Here is a 23578-nt window from a genome sequence, read left to right as displayed (position 1 = left end):
AGCTCAGAGCCTGGAGCCCGTTTCAGATTCTGTGTCTCCCTCTCTCTCTGACCCTCCCCTGTTCATGCTCTCTGTCTCAAAAATAAATAAATGTTAAAAAAAAATGAAAAGAAAAGAAAAGGGCACACCATTTACTCATTTCAGCAACAGGACCGGCTGGGGGTTGTTTACTGTCGTCAGGTCCAAAACTGCCCCTTAGTTCAAGGAGATGGACGTGACCGCTAGAACGAGTTCGTCCGGCACCCTCTTTCTTTTTCCAGAAGGGAGACGTGCCACTGCTGGGAACTGGTTATACCTTCACGTCCTCACTGGCACGTTCTAAACTGGCGGCATGATTCCGAATAATGGAATTCAGCGTGGGAAGGTGTCTACAATGGCCCACGCTTCATTCGGATGCTGTGACCATTCTGGCATCCCAGCGGCAATCTCAGACCCCGGTCTTACCGTGTGGAGTTTCTAACGGGGATCGCAGGCACGCTGCGCAAGCTCAGCCACGTGGGACTCTTACTTCCTTAGGCTACTCTGGTTGCAACACGACCTGGGTCCTAACTGTCTTTGCAGCGCATTGTGGAAAGCGCGGTGCGCTGCGACCCAACGGGGGAGGAAAGCTGGGGCGTGGGCCGGGAGGGCACGCTGGACAACCTTACCTACCGTTATGGGACATCCCAGCCGAAAGGCACTTGTGGAAACGACAGTACTGGCACTTATTTCGATTCTTTTTCTGGATCTTGCAGCTACGGTCACATTTGTCGTACGCCAGCTTTAGTCGGATCGTCCTCCGGAAGAAGCCCTGAGGGGTTGAGACACAGTCGATCAGCGACCGCGGGCCGCGGCCAAGTCGGTGTCACTGCCTTACTCGTGCTCCTTGTTGCTCATTTATTGTCCTTTGCAAGCGAACTAGAATTCGTGGAACGGTTCTAAAAAGTCTGACATAATTGGGACAAACTGAGAATCGCAAATGTCATTACACCTAAGATGCCACACGACAAAACGTGGCAAAGTGCAAAGCAGCTTCCGAACGTCCTCCCCTGGTTTGGGGAGACGCAAGCGAGGTCTCCCAGGGCTACTCGGCCCTGCCCCGGGTCGGACAAGCGTCACCCCTCCCTGTCCCACCCACACCCTTACTGGGGACTAAGCACTTCCTAGGCATCTTAGAAGAGAGTATTAACTCCTTGCAAGACAGCAATTCCCATCGACCACAATAAAAGGGAGGCAACTGTTTGTAAACAGTTGTCTTGCCTTACAGAAGCATCTTAAGCTCTCCCCAGTAAGAGAAAACGTCACTATTTAGCCCATAAAAAAAAAATGAAACGAAAGGAACGTAGGTGCGGCCCCGCAGAAGAGGCCACCCTGCAACCAGCTTTGTCACAGGCACGTGGTCAGGAGGCTTGTGAAGGAGTCTGTGTATTTGCTTCGGTTCTTGTTCTCTCTGCTTTCCACTCCTTCCTACGTCTTCCTGATGGGGCTGGTCCGGGGGCCCGCAGGAGGGGGGACAGCAATTTCTTGGGGAACAGGAGGGGAGGCTGGTGCCTTCACTCAGTTGGTCGTCTGGGTCCGTGCAGCGGGATGGCCGGAGGAGGCACAGGGTCACGCGGGGGGCTGAAGACAGAATTCTAACCGTCGTCGGGAGGCAGAGCCGGCCCCGCTCACGCAGCCCTTTTTCTCCCTGCGACGCAGGCCTCCAAGGCCGCCCCAGGGTCGGGTGCTGCGACAGCGTCTCAAGGAGGCGGGTCGCACCTGCACCGGTAAAGGCCGCGGCATCTTCAGGAGTCAGTAAGCTATCTCCGTGCGCGCAGGGGAAGGAGATTTCTGCCCGTAACCGGACGCTGAGATTGTCGCGTACACGAAACCCCAGAGCTGAGAACACATACATCGTCGTAAAGGCACGATGTGGCGTCCGGCCACCTCCGATGGCCGTGAGGACCCCTGCCCCCCCGGTCTGCTGAGGACTGAAAGAGCGAGTGGGCCCCCTGGCCCCGGACTCAAATAAAGGGATCCCTCTTACTGTTTATTTTCTTTCAAACGTGTCTCTTCAACTTCCTAACGAGTACGGTCCAGCAATCTGCCCCAGACCCTCTGAACGGAGAAGCTAATCTCTTACGTGGGTCTGTTTCTTATCTCTGTCTTCTGGCAGATCTTTTTAGTAGTGATGAAAATCTGCGTAAAACATAAAAGGAACCAGGGGCGCCTGGGTGGCCCAGTTGGTTAAGCATCCGACTCCTGATCTTGGCTCACGTCATGCTCTCGCGGTTCGTGAGTTCGAGCCCCACGTCCGGCTCTGCACTGACAGCGTGGAGCCTGCTTGGGATTCTCTGTCTCTGTTTCTCTCTGCCCTTCCCCTGCTCTCTCGCTCTCTCAAAATAAATTAAATAAGTAAGTAAGTAAGTAAAAGGAACCACACGCGGCCCCTGGAGCAGGGTCCGTCCCCTCCGCCAGGGGCCACCGTACCTTGCAGCCTTCACACGCGTGAACTCCGTAATGGTAGCCTGAGGCTTTGTCCCCACAGATTCTACATTCAATGTTCAGGGCTACACTGGAAGGTTCATCAGCACTGCCTGGAGCCACGGGACAAGTGACCGACGAGGGACTCGAAGCCGGTGAGAGGGTGTCTGAGAACAGAGGAGGGAAGACTCATGAACACTGCAGACGCATCATCGATGTCTAAACCGGGTTTCCAAGGGCACGACTGCTCGTGAGGTGTTCAGTGAGGAGCCCCCGTCCTGGGCTGGCCCACCCCCGCCTGTGCCCCTGCTGTTACCGCTGCAGCGTCCCCGAACCCGCCGCTGGGCCGTCCCCGGTTCTGGACCCCAACACGCCCAGCGGCCTCCCCACCCACACCGGGCGCGGCCCACACGCGAGTTGTTACTTTGCTTCCCTCCAGCGCTTTACTGTAAACGCAGTAAATCACACCAGTATAAAGGATGAAAGTCCATGTGGGCAAGACCAAAAGCAAAATCCACGAAAGACTTAAAAAAAAAAAAAAAAAAGTTGGACTTTCTTATAGTTAAAAACTTCTTTCTGCTCTCCAAAAGACACTGCCAGGAAAACGAAAAGACGAACCACAGATGTGGAGAAAACATTTGCAAAGCACACATCTAATAAAAGACTTCAACAGTAAGAAAAACCAACGACTCAATTAAAAAACGGGGAGAAGATCTGCACAGACACCTCCCTGAAGAAGGTACAGAGGTAGCAATGAAGCCCGTGCAAAGATGCTCCGTGTCCCTGGCTGCTGGGAAACTGTGAATTAGAACAAGCGGACGTCGCCCTGCACCTGTGAGACTGGCTCAAACGAAAACAAGACGAAACAGAAGAGTTGACAACACTCAGTGCTGGCGAAGATGGGGAACAACGGGAACGCTCATTCGTGGCTGTTGGTACGAAGACGAGTGGCTGGGGTCGGGGGTTGGGGGGGGGGGCTTGAGCAGGTGAGGCAGGTCTTTTGGAAACGGTAAAACAGTTGATGCGAAAATGTAGTGACGACGTGACGCTGTGCGTTTGTCAAAGCCCACGGAATGTTGCAGTACAGGGCGAGCCTTAACGTGTGCAAATAAATAAAAAATATTTAGGAGGCTGGGGGACTGTGGGGTGACACACAGAACGGGACAAAGTCGTCTCACTGTGTTACATGTGTACGAAACGGCCTCCCTGAAGGAGGCGTGGAGAAGACATGACCCTAGGAACCCTGGAAACCAGTGGCGTCTATGGGACGGAAGGCAAAGGAGCTGTGTGCAAGCAAGGCGCATCGGCGGATAAAGTGGCCCCCACAGGAGTACGGCCCGCCACCCTGGTGCCGCCATCGTGTAGACAGAGGTGGACAATGAACTGGAGGGATGGCGGTGTGGGCGCCAGGCCTCTCACTGCTGGAGCGTGCCCTTGCAGATCAGCTGGGAGGGGTGAGACCGACCCCTGTGGCGGTGGCTTAGACCCCTGCCGATCAGCTGGGAGGGGTGAGACCGACCCCCATGGCGGTGGCTTAGACCCTTGCCGATCAGCTGGGAGGCATGAGACCGACTCCCGTGGTGGTGGCTGAGACCCTTGCAGATCAGCTGGGAGGCGTGAGACCGACCCCCATGGCGGTGGCTGAGACCCTTGCAGATCAGCTGGGAGGGGTGAGACCAACCCCCGTGGCGGTGGCTTAGAGCTGCCAGCATCAGTGTGAGCTCCTGCTTAACAGAGATCCAGATGGCTACGTACAGAAATATTTATAGACGTGCGTGTACACACGGGTTAGCATGTGCATGTATCTCTTTGTTCCCCCCGCTAAGAGAACCAAAAGGAAAAGACGCTCCAGCAGCGACCTGAAATGACAGAGGAGACGGCATCCAGGACTCTGATAAGGCTGCATAGAGTTCCGTGACCACCATTCACGACGCAAGTGTCAGAATTCGTAGGCCATCAGGTAAAGTACTCAAAAGGGTTTGGGCTCAGTATCGCGGCACACTTACCTGCAGACTCCACACCGTTATGGTTCCATCTAACACAAGACCTGAAAGGTCAAACCTTTTCCAAGTAAAGTAACTGCATCCCAGAACAAAACTCAGAAATATTTACGGGGATACAAAAATATCCATCGTGAATTAAGTTCACAATGGATGGCATCCAATTAAAAAATTAAAAAATACATGGGGCCCCTGGGTGGCTCCGTCGGTTAAGCATCCGACTTCGGCTCAGGTCATGACCTCGCGGTTCGTGAGTTCGAGCCCCGCGCTGGGCTCTGTGCTGACAGCTCAGAGCTTGCTTCAGATCCTCTGTCCCCCTTGCTCTTTGCCCCTCCCCCGCTCATGCCCTCTGTCTCTTTCTCAAAAATATATAAACATTAAAAAAAATTAAGAATACGTAGGGGCGCCTGGGTGGCTCAGTTGGTTGAGCATCCGACTTCGGCTCAGGTCATGATCTCATGGTTCGTGGGTTCGAGCCCCGTGTCGGGCTCTGTGCTGACAGCTCAGAGCCTGGAGCCTGCTTCCGATTCTGTGCCTCCCTCTCTCTCTGCCCCTCCCCTGCTCATGCTCTGTCTCTCTCTCTGTCTCAAAAATAAATAAAACATAAAAAAAAAAAAGAATACGTAAAGAAGCAGAAAGATATGACCCACGATGAGGAGAAAAATCAATGAACTTAAACTGACCCCAAAGTAACAAAGATGATAGAAATTTATGAGTGTATCCTAAGTGTTTAAGGAGCTGAATGAAAGACTGGATGTGTTAGGTAGAGACTGGTCATGCCAGTAAGTCTACACTAACTGATGTGAAAAATACACTGGATGGGATCAGGGCCAGATTAGACACTGTAGAAGAAGAGATTAGTGAACTTGAAGACCCAGTAAAGAAACTATCCAGAATGAAACACAGAAATATGACCAAAAAATTTTGCTTCGTGTGGGAAATCTACCAAGCACTTAAGAAGAAAGAGTATCAATTATACAGGGATATACAGAAAACGGAGAATAGGGCGGACTTCCCAGCTCATTCTATGAGGCCAGCATTAATCTGATACAAAAACCAGATAAAGATTTTGCAAAAAAAACTAGAGCCAATATCCTTCATGAAGACGGATGCAAAAATTCTTAACAAAAATTTAAGAAGTTAAGTCCAATAATGTGTAAAGAGGACAATACGTGATGACCAAGTAGGATTTATTGTGTTAATGTGAAGGTGACTTAACCTTTGAAAATCAAACAGTATAATTCGCCCTATCAATCAATCATAAAGATAAGTCATTAGATCATCTTACCGGATACAGGGAAAACATTTGCCAAAATCTAACTTCAATTTCTGATAAAAATTCACAGAAAACTAGGATGAGAAGGGGAATTTCCTCGATCTAAGAAAGGGCATCTATGAAAAATGATGGTCATCTTCATACTTAGTGGTGGGAGACTGAGATCAGGAACAAGGCAGGGGTGTCCCCCCACTTAATTCAACATTGTACTGGGGGTTCTAACCAGTGTAATAAGGCAAGAAAATGAAATAAAGGCATCTAGCTTAAAAAAGGAGAAGTGGGCTGCCTGAGTGCCTCAGTCGGTTGTGTCCAACTCTTGATTTCAGCTCAGAACTTGATCTCAGGGTCATGAGTTTGAGCCTCACGCTGGGCTCTACACTGGGCATGAAGCCTATTAAAAAAAAAAAAAAAGGAAGAAGTACAAGTCTTTATGTACAGATGACGTAACTATCTGTGCATAACATCCTAAGACCTTATAAAATATGAAACACTTAGCAATAAATCTGACAAAAACTGTGAAAGATCTGTGCACTAAAAACTAGAAAACAATGAAGAATGAATCTAATGGGGGCAGTAAGTCCGTGGCTCCAAAGGCTTCGTGTTGTTATGATGTCAGTTCTCCCCACATGGACCTTTTGGTTCAAGGCAATCCCAATCAAAATCTTAGCAGGCTTGTTGGGTAGACATTGAAAAACTGATTCTGGAATTAACAGAATACCCAAAGCACCTTTAGCAAAGAAGAAAAAATTTGGAGAACTTAACGCTACTTGACTCCAGGCCTTACTATAAAACTATAGTGGCCAGGAATTAATGGCATTGGTATCAAATGAGAGAAACAGATCAGTGAAACTGAACAGAGGGTCCGGAAATAGACCCAGGCAGGTAAGGTCAATTGCTTTTTGACAAAGATATAAAGGCCATTTAGTGGAGACAGCAGTCTTTCTGACAAAGTGTGCTAGAACTTTACAATGCAAAAGAGAGAGAGAGAGAGAGAAGAAGTGAGTTTTGATCTACGTATGAAGATTAACTCAATAGATCCGGTACGTCAATGTAAAACCCAAACAACAGAAAACGTGTAGAAGAAAGTGACTTCGGGCCAGGCAAATATTTCTTAAACATGACACAGAAGGCATGATCCATGCAAGAAAAAACACTGATGAATTGCATTTCCTCTAAATCAAGGACTTCTGGGTTTTGAAAAACACTGTTAGGAGAGAGAAAAGACAAGCCACGGACTAGGAGAAAATATTTATACGTCACATATCTGATGAAGATACTTGCATCCAGAAGAGAGGAATAGCTCTCGGCAGTCAAGAGCAAGGACACCACTCGGTTTAAAACGGGCAAAAGATCTGAACAGAAATGTCACCGAAGAAGACGTGTACGTAGAAGAGGTACAGACTTGGTAAACCAGCCGTGGGGATGGAAAGTACGGCACAGGAAACACGGCCCATATGATCACGATAACGCTGCGTGGCGGCAGATGGTGACGACACTTGCCGTGGTGAGCGCTCTGTAACGCACAGATTATCGTGTGGAAAATTCACTGTGTTGTGCACCTGATACGAACATTGTATATCCACTACACTTTAGTAAAACTTTTTTAAAAAGAAGATATCTGGCAAAAGATTCTCAGCATCACATACTGTTACACGCTCGTTGGAATGGGAAAAAACCCAGAAGACTGACCACAACCACAGTTGGTGACGGCGTGCTGGGGCTGGAGCTCTCACACGCGCTGGTGGGAGCATGAAATGGTATCACGTTCTGGAAAAGATTTTGGCAGTTTCCTTCCTTTTGTTTTCATTAAAAAAAAATTTTTTTAAACCTTTATTTATTTTTGAGAGACAGAGAGAGACAGAGTGCGAGCGGGGGAGGGACAGAGAGAGAGGGAGACACAGAGTCCGAGGCAGGCTCCGGGCTCCCAGCCGTCAGCACAGAGCCTGATGTGGGGCTTGAACCCACACACCGCGAGACCGTGACCTGAGCAGAAGTCGGACGCTTAACCGACTGAGCCACGCCAGTGCCCCGATTTTGGCAGTTTCTTAAAAGCTACGCAAACATCCACCTTATGTCCCAGCCATTTGCTCCCAGGTGTCTACCCGGGAGAAGTGAAGGCACACGTCCACACAGAGACTGGTACACGGCTTGATCTCTGGCAGCCAATACCTAGAAGCGACTCCAATGTTCATCGGCGGGTACACGGAGAAGCAAACAGGAGCAGAGCCGCACAACAGACAGAAAGACGGAACTCGTGCAGAAGAAGCTCCAGATAATTCTGCTGAGTGAAAGAAGTCAGACTGAAAAGAGAACATACTGTATTCTTCCTGTTTTTTTTTTTTTTTCAGTTTATTTATTTATTTTGAGAGAGAGAGAGAGCAGGGGAGGGGCAGAGAGAGAAAGAGAGAGAATCCCAAGCAGGCCCCATGCTGTCAGCACAGCCCCGACATGGGGCTCGATGCCACCAACTGTGAGATCGTGACCTGAGCTGAAATCACGAGGCGGATGCTTCACTGACTGAGCCACTCAGGTGTTCCTGTATTATTCTTTTTATATAAAATTCTAGGAGACACAAACAGATATATAATGACAGGCAGACCGGGGGTTGCTCAGGGGAGGGGAAGGAAACTGAGGGTGGAGAAGAGGGTTTATAAAAGGGCACAAGTAAATTTGGGGTTGATGGATTGGGTCACTATTTTGATTGTGGTGACGGTTTCACACTTAAAATGTGTGTGGGGGGGGCGCCTGGGTGGCTCAGTCAGTTGAGCATCCGACTTCGGCTCGGGTCATTATCTCGCGGTCCATGAGTTCGAGCCCCGCGTCGGGCTCTGTGCTGACAGCTAGGAGCCCGGAGATGCTTGGGATTCCGTGTCTCCCTCTCTCTCTGCCCCTCCCCTGCTCGGGCTCTGTCTCTCTCTCTCTCAAAAATAAAACATTAAAAAAACTTTTTAAACGTGTGTGTGTACGTATACGCATCAAGTGGTACACTTTAAATATGTGCAGTTTGTGGAATGCCAGTCAAGTCGCTAAGAAAAATCGAGGCGAGAAAGATAGATCAGGCTGCACCAGCCGCCTCGCCCGTCTGGTCTCCTGGGTGTAACACGTGAAGCGAATACACTTTATAGATGGCCCTTCCACGGGAGCGGTTCACGTAATTTCGCACCATCACCCAAGAGATGGAAAATCCAATTTACAAATGAGGGATAATCTTATCCCTCAAAGTAGCCAGTGACACGAGCACGGGGAAACCAGTAAGAAGTATGAGGTGATTCCAAATGACCGGAAGGATCACCAGTCAGGGGCCGGAGGGGCTACGAGTGGCGGACCACACGCCCACCGCGGGGAAGCCTGGTGGTGCAGAGGCAGGGGCATGTGCCCAGCACACCTCGGTGTGCTCACTTTTGCTAAGGTCCCCCTCCTGTTTTGGTCACGAAGTTCCTTGGAATTGGTCGGAAGCCAGCGTGGAACTCTCTCCCCCCAAACCCTTGCCCTTTACTTTCTTTAGACGGGATGTGCGCGGCAGCCCGTGGAGCTGGGTCAAACGTGGCTTCCCACGAAGCGTATGGACCACGAGGCTAGTTGGCGTGACGTTTCCAGGTCTTACCTGTGTCCCAGCTTTCAGACGGCGTGTAGCTCCTGACAACGACCCGAAAGACGTTAGTTTTAGAAAAGCTACCTTGACCTAAACTGGAAGAATGTGACTTCACATTCCTTCTGTTGGAGGGTGAGGACTTGGGAAGAGAAAGCCCAGGCCGAGCGGCCGCTGTGTGGCCTCTGCCTTCCCGGAGAAAGCGGGAAGGTGTCTGAACACTCTTCGTGTCCACGGCTAGAACAGAACTTTCCGGGGGCTTTACCATGACATGTCCGCCCCGCTCACGCAAGTTCCTTATTTCAGAAGGACCTCGAGACTGTGTCTGACCTGAAGGAAGGTGTATCCTCGAATCCTTTCATTATAAGAGGGACTGTATGTTTTCCAAAGAAGGGGGAAGAAACCACTTCCTTTAAGAAAAGAGACAAATTGACACAGAGAAATCTCGAATCCGGAAGAAAACCGATTTCTGACAGTCAACGTAATCACAAATAGCGCACAAAAACACCCCGGCGTGTGGTGTGTCTATGATGTGGAGAAGAAAGGACCCATTTTGAGGGGTGGAGAGCTGGGTGTTGAGCCCAGGTTTTCTCCTACTCTGGGCTTGTAACCTCCAGCACGTCCCAAAGTCCCGGGGTCTGCCTCCTTTCCTCTTCCCTTAAATAAACATAACGACGAACTCAAACACGGCTCTTGGGATTCAGGGAGATAAGGCCCATGCGGTGGCTAACCGGTGCTGGGTAGCTGGGCTGTCACCGTCCCTGACCCCGGCACGGGCTGGCCACAAGACTCGGCAAGGTGGGCCTACAACACAGAGGCTCTTCCTTGCTCCCTCCCTCACTGTTTCTGGAAGCGGCCATCACCCGGGACACTCTCTCTGGAACACGTCATGGGAAAAGCAGCCAAGACTTGAACCGTTTATAAAGGTCTTTTGGGGTCACTACAGAGGCTGCTCGGTCACGAAGGCCGCAGAGTCCTTTAACGCATCATCTTCACAGGGTGTCGCACGGATCGCACAATCCCTGAGTTACGAGGTCGAGAGCAGGGCGTCAAAAGGGATGTTCGTACACACAACGTGGCTGTGGAGCCAGCTGGGAGCACGGGGTCAAGTCTCGGCACGGCCTCTTTCCAGCTGTGTGACCGGGCCACATTACCTAATTCCCGCGGGTTCGTTTCCACTTGGAAAGCGGCAACCATCCGGGGTTTTCACAAGGATTACGCGAGCCTCTGCACCAGCTGCCTTTTTTGCCTCCTGCCAGGGATGCTCCTTCCCGCTGCTTTTATTTTCCTTTAAAGTACTTCAAACATATAGGAAAATATAGAGTATAACACCCACCGCCCAGATTTCCAAACTGTGACGCTTTCTCACACGGCTTCACGTCTCTGTTGAAAGTACCACCTGCAAGGGCTGAATTCCCCACGGAGCTCCCCCCCCCCCCCTCTCTTTCTCGGCCGGAGACCCTTCCCTCCGCCCCCGCCCCCCTCTCTTCTCTCGGTGGGTGATCGACACAGTAAAGCTGGAGCCAGCTTTCCGAGGTGCGCGTCCGAACCCACCTACCCCACGCGGCACTCTCTGGTGCTGGAGGTTTTACGGGAATTGAATCCTGCTGAAGATATCCTTCAGCATATTTTCACTCAGTGCCACTTTTTACATGGGTTCATGTTGACACAAGCGGAGCGAATTCATTCCTTGAAGTTACCATAGAGCGTTCCGCTGCAGGGAACGCGCACGATTTCTCTGCTTTCCTTGTTTCCTGTTCGCCCCCATCACATGCACCGTCGCACTGCACGTACCATGAACCATGGTTGCCGGGCACACCCCCATTCACGTCTCCTATTTATTTCTTTTTAATTTTTTTTTAATGTTTATTTTTTTTGAGAGAGAGAGAGAGAGAGAGAGAGAGAGAGAGAGAGAGAGAGGGAGACAAAGACAGAGTGCGAGCGGGGGAGGGGCAGAGAGAGAGGGAGACACAGAATCCGAAGCAGGTGCCAGGCTCCGAGCTGTCGGCACAGAGTCCGACACGGAGGGCGGACCCACAGACCGTGAGATCATGACCTTCAGTCGGGCGCTTAACCGACTGAGCCACCCGGGCGCCCCATTCATATCTCCCTTTGAACAATGTCTGTCCCCGGTGGGCCTGCTGGGTTTAGAGTGCATCCGCTTTGCACGACTCTCTCTGTACAGGTTTTATCAGCGCACGCTGTTCAGCACAACATGAACCCTCCCTTCCCACCGTCACTAAAGTCAGTGCAATCGTCACGAAAACCATCTTCCCGGAGCAGGAATGAGTGAGAAGGCAGTAGGGAGAAACGTGTTCCGGGTTCAGGACTCATATAGGGGGCCACGCAGGGGAAAGGACGCAGAGACCTTTCGTGGACGCTGCCGTGGAGAACATTCTCCCTCGGTTCCCCGGAGGGCCCCGGTATCCCACGCTCAGAGCCGACAACCACACGTACCCCTCCCTGTTGCCAACCACTAGCTGGGCCGACCCCGGTCCAGCCTGGTCAGTCCCGACCAGACTGACCACATGCCAGGAAGCGTGTGGAGTCAGGTGCACCCCAGACGGAGCCTTTTCGAATCGAGGGCACGGTTTACGCCACGTTACCCCGGGCTCGCTTAAGTGCTGTCTGGAAGGATGAACCGTTTTACGTCTTCTTCCTTCCCAGTGATCCCAGAGGTTACCCGAGTGGCCCCCGTGTTTTATTTCTTTGTTTCTGCCTTGCTGGCACTCGATGCAGTTCGTAATGCAATGTAGAATTTAGGGAGATGGCTTGTATACATCTCCAGATTTTAAAAAACCATCATTTTTATTAGAATAGGAGCCTCTGCTTTAAAGAAATAAGAAGTCAGAATTTTTTTTAGAAATGTGGCTGACTGCCTTGAGTTTCAAGTATTATTTGACGCATGTATGGCTTTTAAAAGAAGCGTACTGTGAGACACACGGCACAGCAGGCCCAGGGGAATGGGCTATGCTTTATCATGTCTAAAGAGTTTGCTGCACAGAGATGCGACCTCTTTTCCAGCTAGAGAGAACAATTTCCTCGGCAGGAAAAAAGAAAAAAAGAAAAAACACAAAAAAACCAAAACCAAAACCAAAACACGAAACCAAAACATTTTCTAAATAAAGCTTTTAAGGCTACAGCACACTCACCTGTAATAACAGATCCGTCTGATCCTGGGCCACTTCCTAAATACTGGTATTCTGTAAAGCTAAAGCTTCCGGAACTGTCCTCCCCAATGGATTGAGAAATCTCTTGGATGTTTCCCATTTCTTGTAGGAATTCTTCAGATAATGGGCTTTCCAGATCATCAGCCTCGAGGGGGGAGAGGGGGCAAATCGGGCTTTCTGTGTCCACCATCTTGCTTAGATGGTTCCGGAAACGCAACCTGGGAAGACAGAGAAGTAACTCGTGAACCGTGGATATAGAAGAACACTGGTTTGGGGCGCCTGGGTGGCTCGGTCGGTTAAGCGTCTGACTTCGGCTCAGGTCATGATCTCACGGTCCGTGAGTTCGAGCCCCGCGTCGGGCTCTGTGCTGACAGCTCAGAGCCTGGAGCCTGCTTCCGATTCTGTGTCTCCCTCTCTCTCTGACCCTCCCCCATTCATGCTCTGTCTCTCTCTGTCTCAAAAATAAATAAACGTTAAAAAAAAAATTAAAAAAAAAAAAAAGAAGAACACTGGTTTTCCTCCGATGAAAGCGTCATACCTGAACTTATAACCTGAGGAGGAACGTTGCTAACCACCTTTTCTCAGCATGCCTTTAGAAAAGCACGCTAAGGAAATGAAAATCTTTAAACACAAACTGTGTAAGGACACAAAGCCGATCCTGGTAGAATCACTCACCTGCTACTGAGTCTACACGCTGTGCTCAGCGCAATCTACTATATCCGAGCTGGACAGCAATAGCAGTGCACAGAATCCCCGCTTTCCTGAACACCGCGTTTGGTGGGGACACCGACAGTTAACAAATAAACAAATACACAGGTGGACTGTCCGATCCTGGTCCGACGGCTCACCGGACGGGGAGCGGATGCTGCCTTACACGGGACGCTGCCTTGCAGATTTGGGGATAACGGGGTCTGAGAGGGGGAGGTGTGCGGAGGTCTCAGGGAAGAATGTTCCAGGAAACAAATGGCAAGTGCAAAAGCCCCACGATGGAAGCCTTCCAGGAGTGAGCAGGTCGAGGTGGCTCAGCCGCGGGGTGCAGGGCGAGCGGGGTGGGGGAGGACACGCCGTCAGCATGTTCTCCTGGTACCCATGGGCTAATTCATGCAGGTTTTCCTAAAAAATGATTGTGCACTTACGGATACATCGTAGAACTAAAAAAAACCCAAACAGGTGCGTCCCTGACAAAGCCAGACTGTTTCAGCTGGCAAAAAACCAACAGAACACGCTCCAGGTGGGTGGGTCCTGTTATGAGCTGAACTGTACCCCCACCAGAATTCATATGTTGGAATCCTAACCCCCGGGACCTCAGGACGTGGCTATATTTGGACACAGGGTCTTAAAGAGGTGTTTATGTCAAAAGGAGGTCTTTAAAGGGGGCCCGAATCCAGTCCGATTGGCGTCCTTCTAAGAAGAGGACACTCGGACACACACGAGACACCCGGGGCGTCCGTGCGCAGAGGGAAGGCAGCCGCCTACAAGCCCAGGGGAGAGGCCTCCGGAGAAGCCAGAGCCGCCAACACCCTGTTCTCGGACTTCCAGGCTCCAGCACGGTGAGAAAGAAACGCCTCCTTAAGCCACCCAGTCTGTGATGCCTCGTTCGGCCTCCCTGGCAAACGATCACGGCCACAGAGTCAAAGCAGTGCCACGTCCCACGTGGGTTGGTTTCACACTCCTGCTCAAATGCCTGAAGCCACTTCCTGTGACCTCCGGACTGAAGTCTCCCTCCTCGACACAGCACTCGCGATCTCATGATGCGTCCCCTTCCTGATCTCGCCTCTTCGCCGTCTCCCTGTCCCCACCGTGACCCGCGGCACCGGGCCGCCATCTGGTCCACGCCTTCCCCGCGCCGCTTCATTTCTGCACCTTCGTCCGAGTCCACCTGCCCAAACTGCCCTCTCCACCTCCGTCCCCCTGAGATCCCGCCCCACGACCACCCCCCGGGCCTGGCGGTCATGCGTCCTCAATGAGACGGACCAGGCGACACTTGGCTTCTGGAACCGCTTTCCCAGCTGAAGTGGCCACAGTGAAGCCCACGGCTCCCGGCACGGAGGGGACCCGAGCAGGTGCATGCCAGCAACGGCCGGGGCTCTCCGCCGAGGTGAGGGTGCCATTCCCCAGCGAACCCACAACCCACGGTACTTACTCCCGTGAAACGCTTCCACGTTTCAGCCCTGCATAAAGGAAACAGTAGCTGTAAATGCAAGAGTGAGGGGGTGTCTTGACTTCCTTTAGAAATGAAAAAAGGGTGCAATTCGCACATTTTTGTGAAAGTCACATCTCACCCTTGGAGTTCTGACAAGCAACCATGATGGTGACCGTCACACACGGGAAAAATCAGAGAGAATCGTTAGCCTTTCACGAGCTTTAAAAGGAAGGGACTTTCCTTCTCTGTAATCTAGGAGTGTAGATGGGGCTGTGAGTCTGTGCGGTTTTTCTACCGTATTTCGTTCCGCATTATATCTGAAGGAAGATTTCTTCAAATGGCAAGCAAGATGGCGGGGTGAGCGTTACTTACAATGTTCTTCACCATGAAAAACTACAGTCCCTGACTTCAAGGTTTAACCATGAAGTCCAGCCTAGTAAGTATGGGCTGCGCAGAGGCTGCGATGTCAGTGGGGCTGTGAGCACCCCCCTCCTCGACCCCTTCATATTCCCGGTGCTACAGGGGACAATGCAGGTGGACAGCAGCCTTTTTTTTTTTTTTTTTTTTTTTTTTTTTTCCTTTCCCTGCAAGTATTCTGTCTTTCCTGGCAGGAGCGTCGAAACTGGCAGAATCGGTCGCGAACTGTAAGATCGTGTTAGTTTCCTTGTCATTACACTCGGGGAGTTTGAATACTGTGGGACCTTACCATTTTACTTTCCAGTTGCTTTTAAAGCATACCTGAGATTTATTTAGGGAAACGTCCATCTCACTGCTAATGAAGAGCTAACGAGATAAAATCCCTCCGGCGAGTGAGGCAATACCGTCCTGAACTCTGGCCAGGGGACTGGCGTTTGCACAAATCACCGCCGGCCCTTTCTGGCTTCCGGCTCGAGCAGATGAGGCTCGGCTCCTCTGAAGGCGTCCCCAGGTAGAGAGCGCGGCCCACCTGCCTGGCGGCTCCGGGCTCCAGGGCCTCCCCGCCGCCCCCGGCCCCCATCACTGTGGCTTCTGCTCAAGAAGCAGAAATATCACGGGAAGTCTGGCTCTAAAGCCCACATAGCACAGCCACTGCCCAGTTCCTCGGAGAGCAAACCAGGTGCCAGTTACGGTATCCTCTGCCCTAAGTGCTTTAGGAGGGGCAGGCGGGCGCAACAAACGATCCGTTTTCTCCGCAGCTCCCAGTGTGGCCGACGAGGCAAGGCAGAAACGACTGGAGAAAAATCAGAGCGCGCCAGCACAACTCCAGTGGGGCTTGGGTTTCCTAGCGCAGAGAGGCTTCCGCGGAGGCCGAGCGCCCAGGACAGGGCAGCGGGGCTCCAAGCCCGGCTCCCACCAAGATGCATGTGCCCGGCCGTCCTGGCCCTCCTTCCCTGTCCCCGGGGCCTGCGGGGCTCTAAAGGCATCTGTTCTTTGCCGTCCCATTTAAATGTTAGAGCTGCGCCTTGTATATCGGAAACGCCAACGCGAACGGCTAAAATTCTACTTTCCGGTCTCAGGAGCGCATTTACCAATCGGAGTATTCCTTTGGGCAGAGTATACAAAAGTGACAGAACATTAAATGAAATAAGAATGAAAAGAAGGGAGGGAGGATGGAAGGAAGGGAGGGAGGGAGGGAGGGAGGGAGGAAGGAAGGAAAGGAAGGAGGGAGGGAGCGGAGAGGGAGGGAGGGAGGGAGGGAGGATGCAAGGAAGGGGGACAGAAAGGGAAGCAGATACGATGAGCGTTTTGTGCCGAGGGCCGCTGAAACACTGGAAGGACTGTCACATTAACTGATAACCTGTAAGCATTCGGCACATCAACAGCTCTCACACGGCATGTTGTTTTTTGTTTGTTTGTTTTTTTTTTTTTTAAAGACGAGGCTAAAATGAGTCACAAATGGCATGATGAGCTCTTACTCTGAAGCCGAGGAGGGTCCAGCCCAGGCAACTCCGGGTCCCGGCAGCCCCGCGGCTCGCTTCTGATGGGGCCCTAATTCCACGGGGCGTGAGAACGTCTGACGTGTGTCTTGAGGGTAGAGAATGGATTTTGCTAACTTTGTATCCATGCTTCTCGCACGACCCAGCAGGAGGTGCGGGGTTTGTATTTCTGACGCTCAGCCAAGCCTGGCACTGCAGGCGCAGTGACACCCCCAGGAACTGGGCGACAGCCCGTGAGGACGCGGCCTGCTCTGCGTCAGCACGTGTGGCCGGCCGTCACCCAGATGGCAAGATGGCAGAGCCGCTGTGTCCAAAGACAACACGACGCAAGGGAATCTAGAACAGACGTCAGAGTCATTCTGCGTTGGGACACTGATCAGGAATTTGCACGGTGAAGTATCATCATCACAGGGGCTTAAAAACAAAGCACAGGGGCACCTGCGTGGCTCAGGCGGTTGAGCGTGACTCTTGGTTTCGGCCCACGTCGTGATCTCATCGTTTGGGAGTTCGAGCCCCGCGTGGGGCTCTGTGCTGACAGTGCAGAGCCCGCCTGGGATTTTCTTTCCCTCTCTCTCTCTGCCCCTCCCCTGTTCATGCTTTCTCTCTCTCAAAATAAATAAACGTAAAAAAACAAAAACAAAAACAAAAACTTGGGGCACCGGGGTGGCTCGGTCAGTTAAGGGTCTGACTTTGGCTCAGGTTATGATCTCATGGTTCGTGAGTTCGAGCCCCGTACCCAGTTCTCTGCTGTCAGCACAGAGACTGCTTCGGATCCTGTCTTTCTTTCTCTCTGCCCCTCCCCTGCTCACAAGCACTCTCCTCCTCTCTCGTTCTCCCTCCGTGTGTGTGTGTGTGTGTGTGTGTGTGTCTCTCTCTCTCTCTCTCTCTGAAAAATAAACATTTAAAAAAAAGAAAAAGCATACAAAAGGAAAAATAAATCTCAGCCTCACAGTAAAAAACAAAGTCCCAGATCGGCAGGAAAGAGTGTGCATCACACAGGGATGTAGGGAGCTGAGCTGCGGCCCGTCAGCAACTTCCCCAGGAGGAGAGACCCGGCCGCAGAATGTGGGGTAAAGACATGAACAGACAGGTGATCAGTCTGACTCTCCACCTTAGAAGCGACGGAGAATGTGGGAGATATTCTGTGCTGGCATAAATCAGGCGCTTCGAAGAGACAGTGAAGAAGTTTCGTTTCGTCAAATGACTGGAAATCAAAGACCCAGGAGGGATCAGCTCCTCGTTGGCTCCTGGGGCTGTGACTGTGTACGACCTTTCTCTGTGCCGCTACGTTAGTAAAGGAGTTTCTTGGACCTTCGAGGCCCTTCGTAAATATTGTCTGAAATTAAGTATTAACTAATAGCTCGATATTGCCCCAACTGTCAACACATTTTTAATTTTTAATTTTAATTTTTTCAAGATCAGCTACATGTTTATTTTCGGGAATGCGACTGTAACAACGTGATGCTGTTCCATTTAAATACAAAAAAAACACAGTCCGTCTCCATCTGACAATTGAAAGCTATTTGTTTACGTCTACTTTTTATTATCTTACGGTTCAAGTTTAGAAAGTTATTTTTGTACAAAGGCTAGCTGCCCTTCCCCCCGCCGCCCCAAAATAAGTACTTTAAAAGATTTTGCTGTCTCTATAGTTAAGGCTGAAATAACACTGAAAAAACAAACTTGCATTTTCCTAGATCTCCTTTGCTACCATTAATTTTTGCAACCATAAAACTTACTTCCAAACTTACAAGGCTGGATATACTAATTTAACTGTGACTCACTTTTTTGTATTCAGAGTCTTAGATTACGTATACGAAAGCTAATTTATTAAACCTTTGTGCACAAAGATGAACGCACCTGCATTGTAAACTTAGATGAAGAATGAAGTTACAGAAAAAGTAAAAATGTTATTAAAGTTGATGTGTGTGTAAATCACTTACAAAAATCCCCCAAACGGGATAAAGTTGTTCATCCCTGATTTTTCTCGTTTGGCTGTCAGAGTTGAAACATGAATATAAAATGGTTAGAATTCAAAACATTTTTATATGCGACGGGATTAGATACTCGAGACAAAGAACAGATGAATTTTCCCCACTCGGAACTTGTATTCGACACAAAAAGGGCCCAAATAAATAGTTACAAACATTGGACTTTTACTTTGCTACGACTCATCTTTCTGTAATCCTCCTGAGTTCGTTATACTGTAAAACCCCCCTCGAATTATCACTTCATGTGCTTACCGATGTCACCTTATAGGAACCCATTTACATTTCCTTTTGCTAAATTAGGTCTGATAAGACTTCAGAATGGTAGAAAGGTTAAGGGTGGAATTTTTGTCAAAGGAGTACCATTTGCACGGCAGACAAGAGAGCCATCAGATAATTTTCCCATTTTCCACCCACTGTAATTCACTACCTTGTCAGATTCTTTATACTTTTCTGTACGCCTTTTAGATATTTAATATTTAGAGCCTCGTAGCTCAATTTGTTGGGCTAGGACTTCAAATCACATTTCAAAATAAACAAAGAAATGCTAAAAAGCCTCTGGGACCTTCACCTGGCACCAGAAGTTCAGGGAAATTGAGCAATCATTGCCGTCTGCATAATGATCAGCGAGTGCGCTCCCAAAGTCAGTAAAGAAAATGCCTCGGGAAATACGTCTGAAACGGAGGAGGAGAGCACCAGGGTGTAGCAGTGGTTAAGAAGGCAGGGGCTGGCCTATTTCAATGAATGCGACCAAAAATGGGATAATTATGACTGGTTTGCACAGTGCACAGCTTTATCTGGGAACATCTAAGATCTTCCCCGGCGACGCCTGAGGCATCGGCATTTTGTAATCGCAAGAATTTGGCCCATGAAAATGCGTGAGGAGCCCAATGTGGCAGAGTAGCAGTGAACCCCTAACGTCTATCTTTCGAGGCGCAAGAAGAATGTTCCCTAACACTTCCAAGAAAAGCCCTGCCAGGTTTCCACAAAGTTCACACGACATGGCAGTATTTCTCTTCACTTCAAACCCGGCAAACCTTCCCATTTTCCTGGAGCGGGAATTCTCATTTTTAAATCTCATCTTACCTTTGTCGGTGGGGATACTGCAATCGTTACAGGCCAGTGTGTGTCAGTGTGTCAGGCCAGTGTGTCACTTTGGACACACCGTGTGCCTGTTGCAGTGAAATCTGAGCTGAAAAGCTTGTCGCAAGAACCAACAGTCAACGGAGACGAGGTTCACGTTTTACCAGGCACAAGCTTTGCTCCGACGCACACAGAAGCCTGGCAACGAGGGTGACGCTGGAGCGTTGACCCGCCGGACGGCAGAGAAGCAACAGGGGACCCAGGGCCACGCCAGGGACAACAGGGAATGATGACATCGGGAGCAGGGGAGGGTCTGACTGGTTGTGGCCAGATGACATCAGACACGCGACAGCAAACTTTGTAAGGCTGGGCCTTCATTTTCTGAGTGAACCCGATGGTCACCTTGGGGTTGAAAGACCACGTTTTATGAACTTCAGGAAACACATGGGCATCCCTGAGCTAGAAACTGGCTTAACCCTGGAGAGGGCACTGGAAGAGGCAATCTTAGCCCTGCAGGGACCCGCGGCCCCAGGGCAGAGGGTGCGGGGCCGGGAACAGGGTAGAGAAGGAGACGGTAACACAGGGGTTGAGCCCCAGTAACAGTCACATGCGTTGTTTGAATTTTCCCAGTACCCGGGGCTGGGCAGGCAGTATGGGTACCGTTTCCAGAGGAGAAACGCAGCAATCCAGAGAGTAGGTACCTCGCCCGGTAGGTGGGGAGATACGAACAGGATGGTCGAGGCTGTAATGTGGGGAATCTGGAGGGTCCAGAAAGGCTCCCTGAAGGCGGGGACGCCCAAGCCGAATCCTGAAGGGTGGCGAGAAAGCATGACAGGGAGAGGGTAAGGGGCGTCTCTAGCGTGTGCACGGTGACCTAAAGCATCACTGAAAAACAGCCGAGACGGGCGGTACCGCCCACTTTGAGACCTGTCGGCTCTGCGTTACTGCCTGGCTAACAACCCTGCCACGTCGTGGCTTGAAACGCAAGCGTTTTCTGTGCTCACAGTTCTGCGGGCCAGCGGGCCGGGCGGGCCATCTGGTGGCGGCACCACGTGCGGATGGATGGCCGGTGGAGGTCGGTGCCGGCTGCTGGGTGGGCCTTTCTCAGCGCAGCGGTGCCCCAAGGGTGAGGGCGGCAACTTCGAGGCCACGGGCCGCGTGGCCCAGGGCAAGCCACGAGGCGAGCTCAGATCCGAGGGATGGGGACACGAACCCTCCCCCCTGATGGGGCAAAATCTGTGCCCATCTGTGATGCAGCACGACGGGAAGTGGCAGGAGACGAGCGGCAGAAGCAGGAGAGGCCAGTGGTGACGGTGGAAGGGGTGTGGTCCTGAGCCTCGAGGCGACAGGACTCAGGGCAGGGTGCTGGCCAGCAGGGGGGCCTGGCGACACTTGCCTTAGGACTTCCTGGCAGGTGGGTAGGACCTGGTTTTAAAGGCGAGGATGAGGGGCGCCTGGGGGGTTAAGTATCCTTCGGTTAAGCATCCGACCGGGCTTCAGCTCAGGTCATGATCTCAAGGTCCGTGGGATCGAGCCCCGCGTCGGGCCTGCGCTGAGTGTGAAACCTGCTTGAGGTTCTCTCTCCCTCTGTCTGCTCCTTTCCCCCACTGGCTCGCTCTCTCTCTCTCTCTCTCTCTCTCAAAATAAGTAAAGGAACTTACAAAAAAAAAAAAAAAAAGCTTTAAAGGAGAAGCATCCAGAGGGCTTATGAGGCTGTTGAGACAGTCCCCAGGAGATGTGCCCGTGGCCCTGGGAGGGAGGGCCAGAAGGACAGGAAGAACTGTAACGCTGGGGGCTCACGGCAGCAGGGACGCGGGGCAGACGCAAGGCTTAACCTACTCTCTGGCGCAGGTAACCGGGAGGATGAGGTGATGTCCAGGAAATCCAGGACGTAAGGACAGCAGGTGTCCCTGGAGGAGGCGGAAAGATGGCAAGGGCAGTCGTAGAGCAGGTACGAGGTCTCTGAGGGACACACGGGCTGGGCCCCTCAAGCCGCCTCCCCTCCCCGGGGAAGTCACAATGCAGCTAGCGGGGCTCACCTCCCCTGTCCTTAGCAGCAGCTCGGGGAGGACGCGAGTCCCACCCTCAGGACTGACCACATGACCACATTTCTTGGAGCCTGGGTTTCGGTACCTCTAGTCCGGGTCAATTACATCTGCCAGGCCGGTTGTTCTGAGCGTTCGCGAAACGATGGGCACGTGGCTCCTCCCCAAACAATCGCGTCCCCGGAGGCCAGACCGGGCCGCCTTCAAGTGCACTGCTCAAAATACACCCTGGAAAGCACTGAGCCGACGCCAGTCCGAAGCAGAGCGCTCGGGGCCGTCCCGCCAACCTCAGACAGACACGCAAGAGCAGTTCTGAAGAAAAAAGTCCCTTTATCTTTCACTTCGAGGGGACGCCTCACTGGAAGTCCAAATTTGCTCAAGATCTAGAGCAAGGAGAAAGAGGGTTACTTCAGGCAACCTCAACATCCCAGGGGTTAACGCCAGTTTGGTGATCTCAGGAAGGTGATGACAAGGTGGGTCTCGTTTTCAACCGTTCCCCTTGGACTTCCCTCCAGGTTTCAGACTAAGGCCACGGTATCGAGTTTGGCCGGCGCAGACAAGTTCTGGACGTGCCTCCATTTCTTCAAAGCCCAGGGAAAAGCAGCATCGGAAGAGCAGAGCAGGGTTCTGGGCTAAGGGAACTACCCGGCATGGAAAATGCCAGAAGCTTTCGATGAGGGCAGAGCCTCTCCAGCAACACTCTGAGCGCCCAGCGCCCCCTCGCCCGTGGTCGGTCGGCAGCCCTTCCGCACTCAGAAGAATGACTTTATCAACATGGGTCCACTTCTCTGCAGGGTGAGAACCACATCTACAGCTTCGTCATTAACGCAACATAACAAAATCAGTAAGTTCGTCTTCAGGGTTTTCTGCCTGACCAAGGGAGGGATGCCTGCTCGTTCTGTGTTCTGCTCTATGGCAGGTTAGACAAAAGGAGGGGGAAAAAAAGCCTGAATGTGGGATAGCTAACATAAGACTTTCGCTGGTTTCCTCCCTCCGCATAAGGAGACGAGGAAAAGGAAACGCTTCCTCTCTGCATCGGTTTGAGTTAGAGAACTGACATTCGACGTTAGAACTGTATTTCTTCCGTCACCGAGAGGCCGTTGTGCCTCTCGGCATCTGTGTGTGGCCTGAAATGGGCAGTTGGGACGCAGCTGACGAGGACACTGCTCTTTATACTCTGAGGAGTTCTCAGCCATTGGAGAGGGGGTGGAAGATAAAACACGTTGACCACTAACCACCCCCGAAATACACGACTCCAGGAGGACTGTGGGAGGAGACTTTGAGGGGCCACAGAGGAGAAATCTGACGGCCATATTCAAAAAGCGAACAGGAGTCAGGCCTTCCAGAATTTATTTTTTTAAGAATCCTTTTTAAAAGATTCTTTGGAGGGAGAGAGAGCATATGAGCGGGGGAGAGGGGCAGAGGGAGAAGGAGAATCTCAAGCAGGCTCTGCTCTCAGCGTGGAGCCCCACATGGGGCTCAATCCCATGACCCTTGGATCATGATCCGAGCCGAAATGAGGAGCCGGACGCTCAACTGACTGGGCCACCCAAGCGCCCCAAGCTTTGTATTAAAAGTAAATTCTGGGGGAACCAGGGTGGCTCAGTCGGTTGAGCGCCCGGCTCCTGATTTCGGCTCGGGTCATGAGCTCACGGTTCATGGGATCGAGCCCTGCATTGGGCTCCACCCTGACAGTGCGGAGCCTGCTTGGGAGTCTCTCTCTCTCTCTCTCTCTCTCTCTCTCTCTCTCTCTCTCCCCTTCTCTCTTCTCCTCCCCCTCCCCCCTCAAAATAAAGAAATAAACATTAAAAAAATACAAGGCTTAATCTCATTAAGTGTACTCTTGTCCCAATCCCGGCTGAAACCATGGCAGAAAGATTAAAACACAAAACAAAAAAACAAACGGTGTAAAAGAATATGTCAACGGGA

At 51.4% G+C, this 23578-nt stretch overlaps 1 protein-coding gene across 1 annotated transcript in view; it reads right to left on the bottom strand.

The window, feature by feature from the left end:
• Positions 1-23578, bottom strand: part of PPARA (peroxisome proliferator activated receptor alpha) — a 73112-nt gene that overhangs the window by 18548 nt on the left and 30986 nt on the right. Inside the window, exons 2-4 of the mRNA XM_049626532.1 lie at positions 12460-12695; positions 2449-2609; positions 652-790 (exon numbers count right to left, since the gene is read on the bottom strand). Coding sequence (XP_049482489.1) covers positions 652-790; positions 2449-2609; positions 12460-12667 — 508 coding nt within the window. The 5' untranslated portion in view covers positions 12668-12695. The remainder of the gene's footprint in view (positions 1-651; positions 791-2448; positions 2610-12459; positions 12696-23578) is intronic.

The sequence above is a fragment of the Panthera uncia genome, chromosome B4, assembly GCF_023721935.1.
Source record: "Panthera uncia isolate 11264 chromosome B4, Puncia_PCG_1.0, whole genome shotgun sequence".
NCBI classification, from domain to species: domain Eukaryota; kingdom Metazoa; phylum Chordata; class Mammalia; order Carnivora; family Felidae; genus Panthera; species Panthera uncia.
The sequence above is the reverse complement of the archived record's forward strand: the minus strand, read 5'-3'. Positions and strand labels throughout refer to the sequence as shown.